Consider the following 23,631-nt stretch of genomic DNA (forward strand, 5'->3'; position numbering starts at 1 on the left):
AAAGGTATAGAGAATGATCTTTTATTTCTGGGTGGATCATCTAAATAAGTTCCGGTGATATGTTTACGTAAGGCTAGCTATCTTTTTCTGTGCATGCACAGGATTATATCTATGGTGAGCTACGGTTTCAGTCATTGAAGCTCACCTTTCTCCCCTTGGTCCTTTGAAAAATGGCCGAGGGTCATGAGGAAAAAGTGTCTACGAAGTGTATGAGATGAAAAGAGGAAAAAGAGGCAGATATATCCCAGAATGGTTTGCGCGGAGAGCTCTACTTGCAAAGCATTATGGGATTTGCTGTCACAGTGGCCCGCTACCCGACAGCGGCGACTCATAACAAAGATGGCGCAGGGGACCGTGCATTGGAGGAGGAGTTACGTGACCAACGGAGCAAAAAGCAGTGATCATCTCTCCGAACATTAAGTTAACTGAGTTTGCTATAAAGTCCACTATATCCCCTCTCTATATAGTGATTGAGGGATTTAGGGGTTAGGGAGGATGTTTGAACACAGTCAGCTTGTATGAGCTATGAGGACAGTAACTCTTAAATAGAGCGTGCACGAGGAGAAATGGAGTCATGCACGTTCTCCTAAGCATTTAATAGGCGTTCCCTCTGGAGAGCGGGTACAGGGTTGTGCATGTGCATTTGTTTTAAAGTGAAAGGGGCAGGTCTTTTAAAACAATCACGAAAAATCCTTCACAATACCTTTAAATATGTAAATATGTTTTGATACAAAATACATCAATAAAAAAAGTCATGTCTAAAAATAAATAAATATATTTTTAAATAAAGAAATTACAAAATAAGCTAAAAAAAAAGCTTTTTTCTATGTTACATTTTATTTATCATTATATATTTAATAGTGCTGTCAAAATTATCGCGTTATTAACGCGTTAACGCGAGGCCATTTTAACTGCGATAATTTTTTTAACGTGAGATTAACGCTATGTGGTTTTATGGTACAATTTTCCAAGTACATCCCGCTGCAGCCTGCGGGAAGGCGGGGCTATTTTCCCCCAGTCTATGCATTTTCCATAGGCTTCGAGAGCGGACCTCCTCAAGGGAAAAAGACGCTGATACACTGGGTGACGCTAGTGCCTTTTCTTTAAGCCCCACCACCAACAAACAAGTTGAGTGTCTGGTAACTAGTAGCAACCTGAAATACGCTGAGAAAACAGATTACTGAGGTGAAATGGAATCTGCTACGGCACTCTTGTCGGTATCGTGTGTGTGTGTGTGTGGGTGGGTGTGTCTGTGTGTGGGTGAGTGGGTGTGTGTGTGTTCTCATTTTTGTTAAGAGGCTGAAAAGTAACTTTCTAGAGAGCATAGACTACCTTCATCTAGTGATGTCGGTCTATTGATTTTGATGTATTGATTGAAAATTGTTCATTATTATCTTGGTTAATTAACATCTAATGTTAACTCTACTAAATTTTATAGCAGTAGGGTAAAATGCTTGTCTTTGTTCAAAAGACTGTATTAACTGTAAAGACTGTCTTTTACATCAGCCTGTTTTCAGGGCCTTTTTTTTGGCTACATATTTGTTATTTTTTACTACATGCCTCCCCATCTTCTTGCCATATGTTTCTATGGCATAAATCAGTATCTGTGACCTGTTTTCATTTTAAAAAAAGAACATCGGCACAAAACTAGCCTGTATGTATTTTTTTGTATGTCATCGAGAGTATTTAAATGATTTTCAATCAGGAAAAAAAATGTGCGATTAAAATGCGATTAATCGCGAGTTAACTCAGGCATTGATGCGATTAATCGCGATTAAAAAATTTAATCGATTGACAGCACTAATATTTAATAATAGTTTTTAAACAGCCTGTCTTTATTTGCCTAAATTTCAATGTAACTGCTTTCCATACTCATTTTCTGTTTATCCAACAATAATTATTAGACTTACTGCCTTTTCAGAAAGGACGCTCAGCTGTTCTCTTATTTTTAATAGCTGTCTTGGTGTCAGGGGGCTTTATCACTTTGTCTTGCAAAGCGTAGCGCTTATTGAGCTTTCACAGTGACAAATACAATAGATGCCAAACCAATAGCTAGAAAGTCCTCAAAGCAAAATGAAGGACATATGTGTGTGTCTGAACTCACCAAACCTTATGATTCAAGTTTGCGTCTGTGGCTGCTTTGCAAACGGAGCTGGGAGTCCATCTGCTCCCTGGACCTAAAGCTTTTGGTGAACTCACTACCTCCTTTTTATCCCCTATTGCTGTTTTTCTACTAACTAGCTTGGCCATCCTAGCCAACGCGACCCAGAACACCAAACCTAGCGTGAGCCGTGGCCGACCTAAAAGGGCCATAAGATGGTCAGGGTACCATAAGTGTATTAATAAAATGTGTGAATCATAAGCAATCAAACAGTAATTTACTCTTTTCCCATAGTAGAAACACATATTTACACCCTTCTTCCCAACTCACATGCTCTAAAAAAAAACACGTCATAAGCAGTGAGGAGACTCAACATACATGACAGGAACTAATGTGCGCTTAATTTATTGACAATTTAAATTTTATGTTTATTGTTTATTGATCCTTTATTTCGAACACTTAATAAAAAGCAAATATAAGTAAATTAATAAAGTCATAACAAAACAAGACAAAACAAAAAAGAAGAAAAAGAAAAAAAAGTCGTAGGGTAGTTATATTTGAATGTCAAATCATTCTGGCTTTAACATCTTTATAAATGTACTCTTTATCTGACGATATTGTTCCAAAATTTAGAACATTTCTATTTAAGAAAAACCCTGTCTTAGAATCTTTTTTTTTTTTTACCTTATTTTATGCAGGCCAGTTAGTTATACTTCAGCCAGAACACCTAAATTTGTCCAATCATATATCAACGGTCATCTGTCAATCACATTTTTTTCGGTCATTGCATCTTGTTGCAGCTAATATACGCAACAGTTGAAATAAGATATAAGAATCATTTCCTTTCCCATTGAGTTCCGTCCCAGTGTTCACGGGGATGGACGTCTGTGTCTTCAGCAGGCGTAGAGCTAACAGAACTGGCAGCGTTGCGAGGCAAGGGCTCAAACATGTTCGTCTGTAAGCCTTCTACACCAAACCAAACTTCTGCCACCTTGGCGTCCTCTTCCACAACATTTTCATCCCGACTTTCCTTCTCTAAATAAAAAAATGTATGATGAAGGAGACTCATCCACGACCTCTGACACAAAACTCTCCTCCTCTTGCATGTTTCTGCTGTCCATGGCGTTTCTTGACAGTGTCGTTGCTAATTGCTACATGGTCCCAATGTAATTTCCCATTGGGAACCTACTAGCACTAAGTTGCTAACTGGTTAGCAAGATGCTTCCGACAAAGCGGCCACAATTAAACTTGCTTGCGTACCTTCTGCCACAACAATCCCGCCCCCTTGATAATTGACCAATCACATTCACTTTATTTACTCATGTAAAGTCGTGCACCACTCGGGAGAATTTGGAAATGCAACGGTTGGAACGGCCGCTTCCTTACGACTTTTAACCTGTATAAACTCAATGTACATAGGATGCGTCAGCTTTTGTGGAAAACAGTCCAGCAGCAGCTTAGCTTTTATTTCTTATGACTTTGAGCTACGGATTTTAACATTTTTATTGCTTTTTGCTCTTCATTTTTATTCAGAAAGAATTTTATTTTTTATTTTTTTATTGAACAACATTTTAAAATAACGACATTGAAAATAATTATGTGTTTTTATAACATTTTAGTCTTGTGCTTCAGATGAAACAAGTGATGCTTCCTTTAATGGAGGCAGTGACTGAGCTTTACAAGACTGAAAATAATGAATCAACATAACCTTAGATATTTAACTCTATAAATTGGAAAAAGGTTGATAAGTTAAGACTTCTATGAGTGAATTTTCCTCTGATCTCCTGTTACAGGATGGCCATCCAGGTGGAGAAGTTTGACTTTGAGAGTTTGCCCCAGCTGGACCAGGAGACGACTCGCCTCAGTAGCCCCAAACAGCTGGAGGAGGAGCGACAGCAGGCCCAAGGCTGCCAGATCAACAGCAAGCTGGACATCTGCTGGAGCATAATATCCTTACAGAGGAGTAGAGAGGCAGTAAAATGACAGCAGACGCCTAAAGGCAGGGCCAGGTTATAATCCTCAGTACCTTCAATGCTCCATCTAGACCTATTGTCAGTGGTACGTTATGTTGCTGATTTTGTTGCCGTTGTTGTCGGCAGTGCGGTTGCACATCTGTGTTTAGGTCGGCAGAGAACCTGTCTGCCTGAACTGACAGATGGAAAGCCAAATGTCTAAAGGTTTTCTGCTTCTAAGCCGGAAAAACAAATTTAGCTTTGATTCTGGGTAATGGATGCAAATTGAAATCAGTTTGGAATGAAATCAGATGGATAAAGAAGATTTAAGAATGGTTTTATATATCTGCCAAAGATCAGATCTAATCACACTGAAAGCAAATGTTTCAGCCTTTATGGGCGCTCCTTACCGGGGAAGCTGCTCTCCTCTCTAAAGGTATTCAGATGATTTTAGTGGAACAAAACGTCAAATAATAACTCCAGGTAGAAATCTAATTTATTTAAGACAATAGTTGGAAAACATACGATTTTTCTTCGCTAATTCTTTCCAAAAACTGGAAAAAATTGAAATCTAGATAAACATTTTTTTCTTAGAATAAGTCAATTTGTCTTTGGATTGAGGAGGTAAAAGAGACATTTTGCAAATGGAACAAGACAAGACATTTCCATTTAAAATAAGAAAACAATTGCATTGTCTTATTTCAAGTGCATTTTATCTAATTTTGCTATTTTAAGAGTAAAAATACTAATTCTATTAGCAAACTCTCATTTATGTACTCAAATACAGTACTTAAAATCTAAAAACACTTAATTTAAGAAATTTGTTATCTTATTGTTATCTTATTTCTAGACAGTTTTTCCAGTGAAGAGAGTTGAACCGTCATATTTTATCTGTTAAATGATAGACTCCCTAATGTGCTTTTTAAAGCCTTCCAAAGTCGAAAAAGCGTCCAAACCTTCAACCTGGACGTTTTTGCATTTTGAATCAGAGGTTCTTGATGCTAAACTTTTCAGGTGTTAAGCTGCTCTGGTCTTTTCCTTGTAATCGAGAGAGTGGTTGATACTTTATAACTTTTAAAGACCTTTTAAAGTCAGAAAATATCAAAACGTCGTCTGAGCAGGCAGATAATCATGATTGTTATGCTTCTGTTGTTGTTCGGCTCAGCAGATCCTCCAGCATGGATGACAGTGCAGCAGAGATCACAGCTTGCATGTTGTGCTCCTGGATCAGCCTGTCTGATTGGTTGATGCTCAGAGTTCAGATATCCCAACTCCTGCATCCACTGCTCTACATAAATGCTCATGACTCACCATCCCTGGTTCTTAAATCATGGTGCTGGACCCCTTTATGCTGTGGGCTGTTTTCCATAAACTTTGCATATAAAGCACACATCCTGATGCTGAGACTGTATTAATTGTGAACACCCCATTAGCCAATCAGTAAAGGAACGCAGTTAGATCAGATTAGTACTTAATTCAATTTAATTCAGTTTATTTATATAGTGCCAGTTCTCAACACATGTCAACTCAAGTCACTTTACAGTTCACCAGATCATATATCAATTTTATTTGAGGCAGGCTAAGTGGAAGTAGGCTATCAGTATCATATATTTCAAGGGAAATTCAGAACAACGAAAGCCAACGAATTTCTGTCATTGCAACGCTGCCTGGTTACAACCAGACCTACCGGTAATCAAGTGAGCTTGATGCAGACATTTTTGATTTATGCTCAGAATAGAAGCGTGGTCTGTGCTATATGCTGTGGGTCTAGATACGGCCTAGGCGATGAGGAAGTGGGGGCGAGTTTGCCCGACAACGAAGGGACATAACGGCGAAAAAGAGCGGAGATCCAGGTGGAAAAAGGGTCCCAGCGTTCTCGCGCTCCTCGATCTTCTAGCTGGTCAAACTTCACGAGTTGTTTTCCACAATTTCGGGCATTAAAAACAAAAAAAGCCGGCCTCCTGTTTGGGGTAAGGATGAGACTTCCCATGCTAATGGCTTGGATTCGTTAGCAAAAATTGCCCCCCTGTGGTACTTGTATGTTACTATCACAAGTTGTTGAGGACCGCCCAGAAACATTGTTGGTACTAATTATAGCGCCGGCCTGTATAACAGCCCGGCCATTATTTACCTCTGCCGACAGCTAGACAGGCCAAAATTAGAGACCTGGCTGCTAATGGTATACAGACCAATATTAGAGGATTTACGGTGTATATATATATATACACTATATTGCCAAAAGTATTTGCTCACCTGCCTTGACTCACATATGAGCTTAAGTGACATCCCGTTCCTAATCCATAGGGTTCAATATGACGTCGGTCCACCCTTTGCAGCTAGAACAGCTTCAACTCTTCTGGGAAGGCTGTCCACAAGGTTTAGGAGTGTGTTTATGGGAATTTTTGACCATTCTTCCAGAAGCGCATTTGTGAGGTCGCACACTGATGTTGGACGAGAAGGCCTGGCTCTCAGTCTCCGCTCTAATTCATCCCAAAGGTGTTCTATCGGGTTGAGGTCAGGACTCTGTGCAGGCCAGTCAAGTTCATCCACACCAGACTCTGTCATCCATGTCTTTATGGACCTTGCTTTGTGCACTGGTGCACAGTCATGTTGGAAGAGGAAGGGGCCAGCTCCAAACTGTTCCCACAAAGTTGGGAGCATGGAATTGTCCAAAATGTCTTGGTATGCTGAAGCATTCAGAGTTCCTTTCACTGGAACTAAGGGGCCAAGCCCAGCTCCTGAAAAACAACCCCACACCATAATCCCCCCTCCACCAAACTTTACACTTGGCACAATGCAGTCAGACAAGTACCGTTCTCCTGGCAACCGCCAAACCCAGACCCGTCCATCAGATTGCCAGATGGAGAAGCGCGATTCGTCACTCCAGAGAACGCGTCTCCACTGCTCTAGAGTCCAGTGGCGGCGTGCTTTACACCACCGCATCCGACGCTTTGCATTGCACTTGGTGATGTATGGCTTGGATGCAGCTGCTCGACCATGGAAACCCATTCCATGAAGCTCTCTGCGCACTGTTCTTGAGCTAATCTGAAGGCCACATGAAGTTTGGAGGTCTGTAGTGATTGACTCTGCAGAAAGTTGGCGACCTCTTCGCACTATGCGCGTCAGCATCCGCTGACCCCGCTCCGTCAGTTTACGTGGCCTACCACTTCGTGGCTGAGTTGCTGTCGTTCCCAAACACTTCCATTTTCTTATAATACAGCTGACAGTTGACTGTGGAATATTTAGGAGCGAGGAAATTTCACGACTGGATTTGTTGCACAGGTGGCATCCTATCACAGTTCCACGCTGGAATTCACTGAGCTCCTGAGAGCGACCCATTCTTTCACAAATGTTTGTAAAAACAGTCTGCATGCCTAGGTGCTTGAATTTATACACCTGTGGCCATGGAAGTGATTGGAACACCTGATTCCAATAATTTGGATGGGTGAGCAAATACTTTTGGCAATATAGTGTATATATATATATATATATATAATTAAATTTTATATTATATTATAGTTATATAAAATATTACATTTTAATGTAATGTCACATCATCCTAAGACACTTTCACCAGATCATACAGACAAATTAATTCAAAATTTTATATCCAAGGAAAACCAGTTGATTGCTCCGACTCATTGACTGGAAGGCAATCCCTCACGCTAAGCATGCTTGTAGCGACAGTGGAGAGGAAAAACTCCCTTTTAACTGGAAGAAACAGAACCAGCAGAACCAGACTCAGTGTGAGTGGCAAGGCTGTAAAAGGCGGCAATTCACACTACTTCACACTGCTAAAACAACCACTTTGTCTCAAGTTTAAGCAGAAATGATCAGGCTCTGTTCAAATGAATAATGGTTCACAGTCCTCAGTTTTGAACTGATTCCAAAGCCTGCCTGGTATTTCTGGTCTGGTTGGAAAATAAATTTGCTCTAAATTGGGCTTTTCTTTGATTTAGGGAGATAAGTTAAGCGTCTAATAAATGGCGGTAAGGAAAACTATTATTTCTTTATGTTTTAAAAATGTAAAGTCAAACATTCTTATTTTTCACAAAATGACATTTTGGTAGAAACATAATAAACCATCTGCTTCATAAATAGTTTTTCACATCCATAAATCTTCATTTAGTCCATATGTTTCAGTTACCTCCCCAGCACCCTGCCAACCACGCTCTGGCGCCATCCTCATCCTGTACTGCCAGCAACCCCCCAACCCCCCGTCTTCTGATAAAATATATCGTTCCCAACCTGATAAACGATTCCTGAAGTCAAGACATTGAATCTCGGGGGAGTTTTTGCTTGATTTGAAAAATGGCAAAAACTTTGCAGTTTGGTGTTTTTGACGGAGATCAGAATAAAATGCACATATTCTGGCACTGTAAGCATGCCAGGCTGTGCTCTGCTGCAGCTGCTGTGGTGACGGGTCTAGGAGTGTTATACATGCAACAGTCAGCCTCATCTTGGCTGCTTTCTAAGCCGCTGCAGTGAGCCTGTGCTTCTCTGCCAGAAAGAAATGTTGAATTGCTCCCTGCAGAGAAATCCTCCAAGTATCCTGTGCATGAGTAATGGTGGTATGAAGCAGGAGGTGGATGGGCAGATGGAGGCCGCTTCTGCAGAAATGCAGCTCTGCGTTGGTTTGTTGTGGAGTAGAAATACCAAAATCAAAAGAAAACCCAAACATACGTCTTCCATTGCACCCGTCCATGTTGCCCTCCTCAGATTTGATCACGATGGAAGCACTACATGAGATTATTGGGGAGTGCTGGCCTAGTGCAGTGTTTTTCAATCCTGCTCCTCAAGGCACCCTGCCCTGCATGTTTTAGATCAGGGGTCACCAATGCGGTGCCCGCAGGCACCAAGGGGCCCTCAAGGACCACATGGGGTGCCCTCTTCGTCTTCTGAAAACAGAAGAACTCACTCAGTGGGTTAAGTTTAATTTTTTTTTTATTCTGTTGCTCTTCTTTTTAATCATTTATGTATTATTTCATCATGTTAACTATTTCATCATATTTCAGTGGTTTCAAAATGACAATATTAAAAAGAAAATTAGAAATGAATAAAAGAATAAAATAAGAATAAAATGAGTTTTTATGGATGAGATTTACTGTAGGTGAACACTGATCCCTCCAGTTCATAGGTCAGTATTGGTAGCCCTTCCTATGAGCCATGAAGTAGCCCTCAGCCTTAAAAAGGACGGCGATCCATGTTTTAGATGTTTCCCAGCTTTCACACACCTGTTATCAATTGATAGCAGATTGTCAGGATTTGCTGAACTGCAATCATCTGAATCAGGTGTGCTGAAGCTCAGAAACATCCAAAACATGCAGAGCAGGGTGCCTTGAGGACCAGGATGGAAAAACACTGGCCTAGAGGTTAGAGCAGAGTGCACTCAGGGTCCCTGAGCAAGACCCTTAACCCTACTCTTCTCCCCGGGCGCGGCACAATGGCAGCCCACTGCTCCCCAAGGGGATGGGTTAAATGCAGAGGTAATTTTCTTCAGTGTGAGATCTATAAAGTTCAACTATTAATGTGCTTATACCTTATTTATCCACCACCTTCCTAATTTTCTTCCATATTTTATCATCTTTATAATCACTCCCATTATTCTAAATACCCCCATCTGCCACATCCATAAGCGACCTGTGTTCCACTGAATGTGGAGGCACCTGGACTGCACCCTCTAGTCGCTCACAGCTGTTCCCACCACTGCGCCGCTGTGCGTTTCTAAAACATCCCAGATGTGCCGGTGCGTTCCGCCTCGCTTAAACACGTGGCTGTTCTGTTTTTCCTGCTTGCTCCAATCTGGAGAAGAATGGATCGTTCAGGCAGGAAGTCAGCTGATGAAAAGCAAAGTGGATCCGGTCGAGTTACGAAGTAATGGATGGATCAGATTTTCTAGACTTTTATGTAATAAAAAAAATCTTTTCCTACACTTAATCAACAGCCCTAATACCTGAGCCAACACACCTGAATCAAATGGCTTTATTACATCCTCAGTTGATGTTAAGTTCACCAGTCATGCAAAAGAACCTAAAAACAGTCGGCCTCAGCAGATGGCCGCTCACACTGAGCCTGGTTCTGCTGGAGGTTTCTTCCTGTTAAAAGGGAGTTTTTCCTCTCCACTGTTGCTACAAGCATGCTTAGTGTGAGGGATTGTATTTGAGTCAATGCAATCAAATTGATCCAAATTGAACTTTGAATCAATTTGACTGTATGATCTGGTGAACTGTAAAGTACCTTGAGATGAAATGTGTTGGGAATTGGCGCTATATAAATAAACTGAATTGAATTAATTATTTGATTCAGGTGTTTTTAAGTAGAGACGCATCTAAAAGGTGAAGGACTAGATTCTGACATCTCTGATCTAAAATGTTACATATCCTGAACTCCCCCCTTAATTTGGTCAATCGACTGTTTGTTACTTTGGAGACCAACCCTTATTTGTTCCTCTGTAAGAACATCTTCTCATTCTCATAGGTTCACCTGATGTTGCCTCATTCACACTGTTAGAAGATGTCTAAAAACACTTTTGAGTCCCTCTATGGTGTGAATTTTGTATCGTAATTGTTGCAAGCAATGAAAAAATTGTGTAAATTGAAATTTGAAAGAAAAAAAAAAAAAATCCAAAATTGGAACTTTGAAAAAGGTTTAAATCAAAAAAAGGTTTTGAGAATAATTTAGCTGTTAGGGCTGTTATTATTATTATTATTATTATTATTATTATTATTATTATTATTATTATTATTATTTTTCAAAATATCATCTTGTTTAAAATTTAAATTTTGTTAAAGTTTGTCAGACTTTACAACTCAATCTGAAAACTACAGGGAAAAAAAATCTAAATTTTAAATCTGTAAAAAAATTGGAAAAATAAAAAAAGGAAGGAAAGGGAAAAAGATTACAAATAAAAATTTAGAAACAAATACTGAAAAAAATATATCTGAGAAAATACTTACTCAAAAAAAATATATATCTGAAAAAAAGCAATTAGTCAAAAAACCCTTTAATGATGAGAGTTTTATTTTTTAAGTGTCATTTAGGGGTTGCATTTATAGTTTTTTTTATTGCCATTTATCAACATGTTATTGGCAACAATAATGGAACAAAATTCACTCCATACGTCTTAAACCTCCATGGGATTCCTAAAGGTTTGTCTCTTCTTTGAATTAAAATCCCCAAATTCTCCAGATAGAAACAACCAGTTTAATCCAGTCTCAGTGGCCCAGTGCCACTAACCTTGGATTACCATCAGCTACAGTCCTGCACATGCACACAATTATCTATTTGGAAAAGCAGCTCGCCTCCCAGAATCATTGAAACAGCGTGAATCTGCTTCAGGCTGGGTTTTACTTCACTACATGAAAAACAAGACGAGACATTTGATTACACTGCATATCACACTTCGAGCAAAATGAAAAAAATCTACTTAAATGTGTAATTTAGGAGCTCTCCGCCACAATATTACTCCTGTTATGGGGATTATTTTCTCAGCAATATGCAGTTCTCTACTAGCACTGAGAAATATACAAGTGAGACGACCGATATGGTAATTTTATGTGAGTGTATGTTCTCCTGGTGGAGGTCACAGTGTGAAATAACAGCGTGGATCTTCATTTCTGTCTCTACGGCTGACCTAAGCTGGTGCTAAAGATCTTCTTCACAGTCGGCCGTCATAGAGCCTCAGTGTAAAACTGTCACTGCCAGAGTAATGCTTTCAGTTTGTCTGAAATACTGCAGCCAGCTGGAAGGAGCAGCGTGTGAGCTCGACCTCAGCGAGCACCGCTGGAGTGTTTGGACGTGTTTCAGAGTCTGCAGATCTGCTTCCAGGCAGCGTGCTCAGCTGCACTCCTTCGGCTGGATCTATTTGTTTCAGTTCTAAACATAGATGTCAAGATCTTTCCCTCTGTCGGCTCTTCTGCTGCTCTCAGTGTTTGTACAAGTCAAAACTATTGATTGTACCACGACTGATGACTTGAAGGCTTAGGTTTGCTGTGGCAAACAATAGTAGGCAAATTATACAAAAAAAAAAATCAGATGTAAAACTTTTCTGCTTTCCAACACCTCCTGTCACACCTTGACAATCTAGCCAGCGTTTGCCTGATGTACGAAAAATCTGGAAAATATGCTGGCATACATTGGATAAGTTATGAGCACGCTGAAACACGTTGACACTCGTCGACATACGGCAAGTATGCCAGCGTATGCTCATACATGGGCCATAAGTTACAGATAAGTTATCTGATCATTGACATACGTTAAGTGTTAGTAACTCATAAGTCGTGGTGTCTAGCTTATCCAAAACCTATGAGTAACTTATGCATATCTTATTCCTGAATTTATGCCCTCGACCAAGAAACTTCCTAGCAGACGTCACTGATCGTCACCCTCTTTCTTTCCTTTTCTTTTTTCCATCCATCCATCCATCCATCCATCCATCCATTCCATCCATCCATCCATCCATCCATCCATCCATCCATCCATCCATCCATCCATCCATCCATCCATCCATCCATCCATCCATCCATCCATCCATCCATCCATCCATCCATCCATCCATCCATCCATCCATCCATCCATCCATCCATCCATCCATCCATTCCATCCATCCATCCATCCATCCATCCATCCATCCATCCATCCATCCATCCATCCATCCATCCATCCATCCATCCATCCATCCATCCATCCCAGCTCCCAGGACAGCCGAGAAACATACTCCCTCCAGCATGTCCTGCATCTCCCCCTGGGCCTCCTCCCTATGCGGACCTGAGTGAAGTTGGCCCCCCCACCTTCTTGAAATCAGACAAAATTAGTTTTAAACGTTTTTGCAGCACCTCTGATGACCCCTGGAGAACATTTTTTTTTTAAATCTTTAGAATGATAGGAGCGCAAATGAATATAATGAATAGAAACACAACTGAGGTGATTGACACCCAATTTGTCTGATTTCATAAAAGGGGTCTGGGGGGGGATTGACCTTTAACCTTTCATTAATATCTTCAAGGCAAAAGCAACAAAAACGACAATTTTAGGTGCACAAACAGAGTCGAGTTAATTGACACCCATTTCGTCTGGTTAGAAGAAGGTGGGGGGGCTGATTGACCTTTGATGACCTCTAGGAACATTTTTTTTATATCTTTAAAATTATAACGGCAAAGACGAAAAATTTTAGCTGCATAAACGTTTGACACTAATTTTGTCTGATTTCATAAAAGTTGGGGGGGCTGGTTGACCTTTTGACCTTTACCTTTCATTAATATCTTCAAAGCCAAAGCAGCACAAACAACAATTTATGCTGCACAGAGTCGAGTTGATTGACACCCATTTGGAGAAGGTGGGGGGCTGATTGACCTTTGATGACCTCTAGAAACATTTCTTTATAAATGATAGCGGCACAAGTGAAAATTGTCGCTGCACAAACGTAGCACAAACATTTGACATTCATGGGCATTACGCTGCCGTGCATTATGCATAAGTTAGGCTGTCGTTGAACATAAGTTCTAGAGTCGTTATGAATATTTAAAAATATATAGAAAGTTCAGCATTATAGAAGATTCTGGGACGTCAGGATTGAGCTCGCTAAATCGTCAAGGTGTGACAGGGGCTTAAGGTAGTTAAACATGGGCTGATTATAGAGTATTGTTGCTGTTAATAATTGAAGAAAATAAATCAGAACAGAACATCAATCTTAAACTCGGTGTAAATCAGACGCCAAAGCTGCAGCAGATCTTCAGATTGCCCAACTGAAATGAGCTTTTATCTCTGCTGCTGATGCCGTCTAACGCTCTCTGTAATTTGCATCAGAAGCATTAAGGGCTCATTATATCAAAAAATCCCACTGCTCACCGAGCTCCGATGCAGGTGCAAATTTTAACGCGCTCCATATTTTGGAAGCGATCCAGAAGCAGGAGAACCTTCCAGCGCGTCCCCGTCTGTCTGTTAACATCTCCTCTGTCTGTTCCTCACTCTGCACATTGTGCTCTCCCCTCAAAGGTTAATAGACACGGGTTTGGAGCTGCGGGTCCTTCATGCCTAACCTATTATTCCAAATGTCAGCTGTGTAAATGATCAGCGCTTTTCCTTATCATCACACATTATCTGGGTAATTGCTCCCTGACAGGCGTATTTGTTTTGATGCAGTATTCATGCGCCGATAGCCTTCCCCGCCATCAGTTTAAGCGTGTGTTTATTGCAACACGCTCCTTCTGCGATGCTGACTTCTACATGAATGCTCGGCAAATCATTATTTCAACATTTATAGTATTTCAGTGTTATTTATGCAAGATTTATTGAAATATTTTGATGTAAATGTAAGAGTGAACAGTTTGCATGCATCCATGGTGAAGTGCAAGGCATGGGGGGGGTATTGATTATTTTAAAAAGCTTGACATTTGGTGCTTAATACGCTTCAGGGATGGTTTTGTTTTATAACCTAATTGATTAAGTCAGTATTTCAGAAACTTAAAGGTCTTTTAAGATTCAAACTACAATTTGAAGATGAGAATTATTCCTGGGGTGATCATCTTTGCTTTTCTTACATTCTTGTGTTTCTCTCACAGCAGCGTTACTCATGTATTGATGGCTGGTAAGGTGATGGAGAAAAAGACAAAGTAAAAGCTGAGATAAACACAAAGGATCAGGAAACGAAGGCCAAAAACAGGCGAAGCTCTAACAGTTTGTGCATTTTAATAGTTTAGAATAGAGCTTCAGAAGCAATGTTGCTGCGTTTTCATTCCCTTATTTGCATCCAACACATCCCAACAGCTTCAAATGAGATTAGCAGAGAGTTTTGGTGAAAGACCAGCTCTAAATAGCATATATCTATATTAATGGAAAGTTATAAATGGTTTAGGGATGCAGGTTATTGAGTATTGAATCAATCTAAAGCTAATTGATCTTATCTATTGTCTAAATGTAAGTCGAAATTTTTTTAAAGCATGTTTTCAACAGGATTTTTCCATCAACCTAAAGAAACAAACAGACAAATACTCTGGTAGTAGAAGTGGTATTTACTGCCCCAACATTAAATACTGACTGAATGTTTTATTACATATAATTAAGCTAGACAGATATAGAACAAAACATTAATCTAAGTTACTAAATGAAAGAAGATCAAATGTGTGAAACACTTAAGATTTAACGTGCAGAGATGTAAAACTATCATCAAAGTGGGATCTATCACTCCATCAGAATTTCTGCTACTTTGTTTTAGTGAGTCGAACGTTAATTCTGATGATTGAGGATTCGTTAATGAGTCATGTGACCCAGAGCAATGCTGTACAGCAGCGGCGCTCGAGTCAGGTCCTCAAGAGCTACCATCCTGCAACTTTCTTGATGCACCCCATTTTTAACACCCCTGAATCAAGTGAGGGCCTCGTAAACATGCCACTGCTGAGCTAAATGAGGGGAATGAGCCTTTAGATGTTAGAGAAGAGATGCATCTAAAAGTCCCAGGATGGTGGCTCTGGAGGACTAGAGCACCCCTGCTGAACAGCATTCTGAGATTTTCTTAAACATAAGTCCTAAGCTAATAGTTGTTGTTAGCCAACAAAACGAACCCGATCATAAGGATGTATGTGACCTTAAAAACTCCATGACTCCTTAATCTGCAGGTCCAAAGTAGTCTGACTCTAAAACACGAAGGGACATTAACGAAATTTTGACCACTTAACAGACCCGATTCAGTGGCGCATCAGATGTTTTTAAAGTGAACTTCTCAGAAGTGACAGATGAAATGACACAAGAAAAGATGGAGAGCCAATCAGTAGCTTGTGGGCGATCTAAACTCAGGGAAGTGGGCTTCAGCTTGAGCTGCAGTTTTCCTCTTGGTCCTAGTGCTCAACGATTGTCTGTGTACTGTAGAGTAACGTTGTTTTTGGACAGGAAAACATGCATGGGACAATAATGGATGTGTCTTTTTAAAGTATTGCATAAAGCTAGAGCAGAGGGCATAACACGACCACACAAAGGTCTCCTTGTTTACTACTGAAGAATACTAATGTTTGTTTTAAGTCCTTAGATTTCTTTTGTACGGTGTGTGACCCCCCCCCCCCCCCGATCCCTCTCCACCCTCCCAACATTCCGTCCGTGCGAAGGGAGAATGTTTATCACAGTGCAGTGTTGAAAGTGTCCTTAAGGGGAGCTAAACCTGGAAGTTACAGGGTACTGTAGTAGGTGGGGATTTTTCAAGCCTTAACAAAAAAGTTTTTTTGGATTCACCGGGCCATTTTCACTCTTGGGGCCTGTTTGTCTAAAACAACCATTGTGCTTCTGGCTTTCTATTCATGATTAGGAAGCTCCAACTTAATTGTTAACCTGTAATAAATAAATATATATATATATATACATTTATTTATTTTTTATTTATTTATTAAGGATGTGGCACCTTAAGCTCTATTCAACTTCCTTTTATTCAAATCAGATTTCCCCAGAGCATCATACGGTCACCACCATACCTCACATTGGAGAGGTTACAGCTTTTCCTTTCATAAATGTTCCTATTTCAAAGCTCTAACTTTAACTCAGCTTGAGATTTTTATTTCATTTTATTTTATATAATAACGCTGCCTTTAAACTTTGCATACGTATCCCTGACATGCCTGCCCTCTTCTTGGACTTTGTTCTTTTTTTGTGAGGTCCCCAAATGAACCTTTTAGGCCCTCACAGAATGTTAGCTGGGAATTTATAATACATACATACATTTTACTGGTTAAATGGCAAACAAGAACTCTACCACTGAACCACTTTTACCCTGTTATTTATATAGTTCTTTCTAACACTTCACTGTATTAAAGAGAAAAATATAATAACTGAATGTATTGACTTCTATATCTAGTAATTACTAACGACCACAAGCTTTTGGTGCTGTTGCCCTTAACGGTCGCCACCCATCTCTACAGCGACGCGGAGAGGCCAGCGTGGAGGGAGCCCTGAACCAGCTGGTCCTGGAGCACATGCAGCTCGCTCCGTTGCAGTGGGGTAAGTTTCTCTGAAATGAGTCTGTGATGTTATCAGGAGTAATTAGCCACCAAGTCTGCAATCTTGGTGGTGTCAAGCGACATAAGAGCAAACGTTGTGTGTTCGTTTATTCACCCGTCAATTAGCAGCCGAGCCACCATCGTCTCCAGCCATGTTTTTATCTGCATTTATAATTGGCTCCAGGCTATTTTGGAGAAGTGTAGACAGCAGCTTGGGGAATGTGTGAATCACTGAGGACTCACAGAATTTGTAGGAGCCTTCTTTGGTCGCACCATCTGTGATCGTCGTCTGATATCTCTTTGATTTATTGAGGGAGTTATTTATTTATTTTTTTTAATCGCTGTCCTCTCTCTGGTACCTGCCAGCATTCAGATTCATCAGCTGGGGGCCGCCCTGCCTTGATGAAAAACAAAGGCAGAAACAGGGATGGATTGTTGCAAAAACATCAACGTACCAATCAGAATTTTATCGCTGATTTTCACACCTCTGGTTTCAGAAGGCTGAAGCATTTTGTTAAGTTTAATGTCTGACCCCAAAAAAATAACAAACCAGCACTCTGACGACCCCATAAAAACACAAACATTTACTTGTTATATATAAATATAAAGTAAAGTAATAAATGTTTTAAATGCATTTATTTTTATTAAAGGACATTTGATTATTTAATTCCCTGTTTTAAATGTATTTTTAATTATGCAAAGAGACATTTAATTGTTTAAAGGTGCCTTTTAAAATTGTCCGTCTTATATGCATCAGTAATAATTGTAAAAAATAATTTTCTACCTCCTACTTCATGTCTCTCGACCCCCCAGGGGATCCCTTCTGAATTAGAATGGTAATAATAGGATATCATTTTAAGAAAAATATGTTTGTTTTCAGTGTTGGGAAAGTTCTCTTTCTACGTGAAATAGTTCATAATTCAAAATTTTGAACTAAGTTCACAGTTCCAAAAAATGAACTAGTTCATAGTTCTTTTTTTTTTCATATATTGCTCAATTACACCATAGCCCACTGTAGAACCACAGAGCAATTATTTTATCAGTTGTAACACTGAAACTGTGCGTCAGATTTCATCTTCATATCCAGTTTTGAATCCTTATCCAACCAGGGTTTACATTAGCATTGAGGGGACAGCATTTCCCCATTGTTGCTTTAACGCTTTGTTGCTGTCCATTCACTTCACACTAGTAGCAGCTGCAGCTTTCACCCCTACAGTATATTCTCAACTTACTGCTGCTTTGTCGCCTCCACGGTCGCCTCCATGCTGCTGTGGCTTCCACGCTGCATTTTGTTTTGATGACGCACGCGGCTGTAGGCTACGACACTGGTAGCTGGTGTTGCCAGATTGGGTGTTTTTCCCGCTACATATTAAGGCTTGTTTACGGTGTGATTTAGCCGGGGTTTCGCCTAGAGGGCTCTATAGAAATCTGGCAACCTATTGAACGAAGTTGAACTGAGAGAGCGTGCCGTTCACAGACACCAGAATGAACGAGTTCACAATAACGTTCATCAGGCAGTAATACAGTACGTTCAGTTCACGTTCGCCCAAAATATGAACGAGTTCATTGAACGAAAGTTCAATGAACTCGTTCAGGCACAACACTGTTTGTTTTAGGCTACATGGTGGTGCAGTGGGTAACACTATTTTTTTGGTGCAAGACTACTCTGGGTTCGATTCCCGGCCCGGGGTCGTTCTGTATGGAGTTTGCATGTTCTCCCTGAGCATGGGTGGGTTCTCTTCGGGTACTCCGGCTTCCTCCCACAGTCCAAAAACATGACTGTTGGGTATAAATCTCTAAAATCTCCTTAAGTGTGAGTGTGTATGCATGGTTGTTTGTCTTTTTGTGTCTCTGTGTTGCCCTGCAATGGACTGGCAACATGTCCAGGGTGGACCCCACCTCTCGCCCATAGACTGCCGGAGAAAGGCACTGACCACAACCCTGATAGGATTAAGTGGGAGAAGTTGGATGGATGGATGGATGGATGGATGGATGGATGGATGGATGGATGGATGTTTTATGAACTACTGAAATATAGAAACATTAAAAACACATCAAATCTCATCAAAAATGAAAAGAATAAACCCAGAGAGGGATCAACCCCACTGTGAAAGTAAAACTGAGAAACAGATGCTGCAGGTTTGTTCCCACTTGACTGGAAATGTTAGGGCATCTTTCCAATCCTCACGAAACTGTCTACATACACCTACTACATGAGGCCAGGCCTTATAATTCACCTGGAGAAACCAGAACCTCTGTAGAGATCATCTAAGGATTTTAGCTCTTCCCAGTGGGTCACTGGGAGTCATTTCCTAGCTCTCTGGCTGCTCCCATCCTGCTCCTCCTTGCACAAAGGAACCATTTCAGAACCTGTTGGTGGGTCAAAGACCTCCAACCACCCCATCCAGCTCTGTTTAAGTAATAGAATAGTAGATAGAATTCAACTTTATTGTTATTACACTGTCACAAGTACAAAGCAAGGAAACTAACTCTCTGCGTTTAACCAATCCCCTTGGTGAGCCATGGGCTACCATTGCCCAGGAAGCAGTGTGGGGTTAAGGGTCTTGCTCATGGACCCAGAGTGGCAGTCAGTGGGAGTGGGGCTTGTACTCAGAACCTCTGGATTCCAAGCGCAATGCCTTAACCACTAGGCCGCTGTAGGTACCATATCTGCTCGTGTCCTGCTTCATGCCACTGACGTTACGCTACATTATTGGCTGAACGTTGCCACATGATGTAAAACATTGTGGTTGCCCAGACAACGATAATAACATTGCGCAGTGTCTGTGTGCCTAGTCGGGAGCATCTGTAGTGTTAGCGTGTCTAATGATCGATGAAGTTTTACCTGATTGAGAACAAAACTGAAAAAAAATCTGTTTATGGTGAATAAAGCAACTTTTAGATCATGATTTAAAGGGGGAGAGCTGGGTAGCACTGTGGCTAGCTTTGCTCATTAGCTAACAGGTTAGCCTCTTTTAGCTTGATCAGTTAGCCACATTAAGCTACACAATTTGTGTCAAAAACAACCGTTCACAAGTAGAATAACTGTTTTATTTGTCTAAAATTTTTACTAAAGTCATTTTTTAAGACCCTCAGATCCTAATAAATAGAATAAAAATAAGCTGAGACTTTTTTGTCACCTTGATAAATGGCAGAGCTCATTCTATCTTAGCAGGCAGTGCTTTTCTTCAAGCCTGACAATGATTGTTTTCTATTTTCGGCTACTTTAGATCGCCAATGAAATGTAAAATAACAACAAATATAGCAGGTAATAATATTTTGAGACTCCAATAGAGATTTGATCCTTAAAAAATGGGTGCAATACAGTTTGTCTGAGTGGGGTTGCCATATGTTGACGTCATTAAAAGGGGTATGACCCCGAGCTGATCTGACTATGAAAGTAACACACAAGTAACCTCCTGTCTCCTGAATCTCCTCCATAATCATGAATTTGTGATGGAGGAACAGCAAACCTTCTGGAAGTGGCCCATATTAGCATGCAGCCCTAGTGGGGATGGACAGCCTGTAACGGATCTGTCGGGTACTGGGATTGACGCTCAGCCTGGTCAATGCAAAACTACAAAAAACTGTTTAAAAATTGGGACAGAAAACATGTATATGAGCTCCAACAGTGAAACCAGTCATGTTCATGGCGGTTGCCTTATTTTTGCCTGTTTGGTTCACTTTTCTTTTAATAACAATTTTGCTGACATCAAAACAGGCAACCACTTCTGCTTAACTAACCAGATCGATATTCCAGATGCTTAAGTGAGTTGTTATTATACTCTGATTAAAGAGTGTTGCTTTGATTTTTATTTTATTTTAGTTTTTGTTTTATCTGCAGAAGAAGTGGCACTCTTTGTATGTGAGGAAGCTTAATCTGAATCAAAGGTTTTACTCATGCTTTAAAATGGGAAAAAAGGATTAAAAAGTACAAATATTAAGCAGTCTCTAGCATTTATAATATTAATATACTTTTTAAAGTATTGCATAAAGCTAGAGCAGAGGGCATAACACGACCACACAAAGGTCTCCTTGTTTACTACTGAAGAATACTAATGTTTGTTTTAAGTCCTTAGATTACCTTTGTACGGTGTGTGACACCCAGAGGCTGAATAAAACACAGGGACTGATCTGTACCAGCTGAGATTTGCAGCAGCCTCTGTGTCCTGAAGTCTTTATTTTTTGGTCTGTAAACAGCACTGAGCTTTGAGTCGTGGGAAATGGTTGATTGCAAGCCCATTAGTTTGACGCAGCGCATTAGGATGCCTTTATCAATGATGCCAAGACCATCATAAGCACCATTATTGGTGCCGTTCAATCATTTCCCCCATGTGGGAAATCGTTAGTGCAATTGGATGCTTTTAACGCTGCTGTTGCTTTGTGAGCTACCCTGACAGAGTTCCTGTAGAGCCATATCATTTATCCTTCAGGAAATACAGATTTTAGTTGTCATGCTATAGCTTATATGATGTTTATTACCCTTTTTCTGAGTATTTCTTTCTTGCCATAGATGGATATGTTACAGTTCTACTCTTTAAATGTCTCCATATTAACACAGGAACATTTCCTGTTGGAACGATGGCGTCTGACAACAGCATCCTTTCTGCATCACTTTAGAGAGAGTTTCTATAGATGGTTTAGGAGTTTAGCTTCCACTTAGTTTTTGCTCATTTAGGTTCTTTACCATTTCACCTTTTTACAGTTTTAAATGTTTCAAAGCTGAAGCTACTATTGGTACAAAATTAATCTATAATTTAAACTTTATTATATACTGAACACAAGTTAATGAATGGCTTGCAAAGTTTTTATTTATTTTTTTTTTTTTACCTTCGTTGACAATCAAATGTGTGCAAATCAGTTTTATAATGAACTCAGTCTACTAAGGTGAAAAGTGGCTTTTAATAGATTTTATCTACTAGAAAAGGTTGCTTGTAGTTTAACTAGGGGTCATGAACTGTCAGGTTTCAGCATTCCAACAGAATGACGCCGCCTTCACCTTGTTTTACTGTGGCAGCGGTGTGTTCAGGGTGTTCTGTAGCTGTTTTTCGTTCTGTTTACAGCTTGTCCCACTTTCATCAGGAGCATTACATGAAAAACAAATAGACTTCCAAACAGCTTCTTTCTCAAGGCTGTGAAGCTAATTACCCCCCTGCAGGCAGACACTAAACCCTCCCGGCCCATCGCATCGCATACACTGTTTCAGCACAGGCTGCACTCGATGTAAATACTACATTCCACCTTCAATGTTCATTTGTCCCTTGTTCTTTGATATACCGTGAAGAAAATATTTATTTTAACACATAGTTATTTTACAAGTTCTCCCACTTAGAAATCATGGAGGGGTCTGAAATTGCCATCATAGGTGCATGTCCACTGTGAGATAAATAATGTAGAAAAAAAATCCAGAAATCACAATGTATGATTTTAAACTATTTATTTCTATGATACAGCTGCAAATAAGTATTTTAACACCTGAGAAAATCTATGTTAATATTTGGTACAGTAGCCTTTGTTTGCAATTACAGAGGTGAAACATTTGCTATAGTTTTTCACCAGTGCGCACACTGCAGGAGTGATTTTGGCCCACTCCTCTGGCCCACGCTGTTTCTGGGTTTTCGCTGAGAAACATTCTTCTTCCAGAGTCACTCCTTGGTTATCCTACCTGTGTGCTTCAGGTTATTGTCATGTTTGTAGACCCAGCCTCGAAACATTTTCAATACTCTGAGGGAAGGAGGTTGTTCCCCAAAATCTCTCAACATATGGCCCCTTTGAGGGTCATAATTCTAGCTTATAGACAGGTGCTCAAATAATTATTTTCCTCACTGTATAAGTCTTTTCTCAGCATTTTCATTCTTCGTTTTTCTCTGTGTTGATGTATGTCTTTGTATGAGGTGCATTTTAAACTAGTGTCTGATGTTGTAATGGTTAATGTTATTATAATCACATTATGACAGTAAAGACTATTAAAGAGTAAATTCTATTTTCACCTCCGTTATAAGAAATAATGAAGGAAAATACTTATTTTTTTTCATTGCATATACTATAAATCATTGAATACACTGTAAAAGTAAACTGCAATTCTATAAAATGCAAATGACAATTTGTGAATATAAATATCAATATACATGTATAGTAAAAGTGTAAAGTATGAAGGGAAGACGGATCTTTAAACCTCAAGAACAGGAAAAAATGTCTTGTTTTTTCTGTTTTTTAACAAACTAAAGAAAGAGAACTTAAGCAGCATGTTACTTTGGGTGCAGGTTATGTTATAATGGATCAGTCTAAAGTTGTTAAGCGTTAATTTTAATTAAGTGGTCCTTTCCTTAAAAACCTGAGTTTTCTCTTGTATCAAGAGGTTTTTGATATAACACGAAGGGCTAAATAATCCTTAACAAGATGCTGAGTTAAAGAAAATAGTACATTGTTGTATTATAACTACTTATTGTGAAATGCTGGTTGAATAAGCAAAAAAAAAAAAGTTTTCTAATACATAATTAAACTAAGACATATTTATGCATTATAAAATGGGAATCAATCAGCTGTGGTGCTAACAGCATAAAGTCTTTCCCACAGCTGATTTTTAAACATGTGGTTCTGG

General features: G+C 39.8%; 1 protein-coding gene across 2 annotated transcripts in view; it reads left to right on the plus strand.

The window, feature by feature from the left end:
* The window catches only part of trappc9 (trafficking protein particle complex 9), a 356,386-nt gene that overhangs the window by 237,328 nt on the left and 95,427 nt on the right, over positions 1-23,631 (plus strand). For both annotated transcript variants that reach the window (XM_038302353.1, XM_038302354.1), the window contains 2 exons: positions 3,895-4,048; positions 16,941-17,031. In XM_038302353.1, coding sequence (XP_038158281.1) covers positions 3,895-4,048; positions 16,941-17,031 — 245 coding nt within the window. The remainder of the gene's footprint in view (positions 1-3,894; positions 4,049-16,940; positions 17,032-23,631) is intronic.

Source organism: Cyprinodon tularosa, unplaced genomic scaffold, assembly GCF_016077235.1.
Source record: "Cyprinodon tularosa strain WSP-4 unplaced genomic scaffold, ASM1607723v1 ctg489, whole genome shotgun sequence".
Lineage (NCBI taxonomy): Eukaryota > Metazoa > Chordata > Actinopteri > Cyprinodontiformes > Cyprinodontidae > Cyprinodon > Cyprinodon tularosa.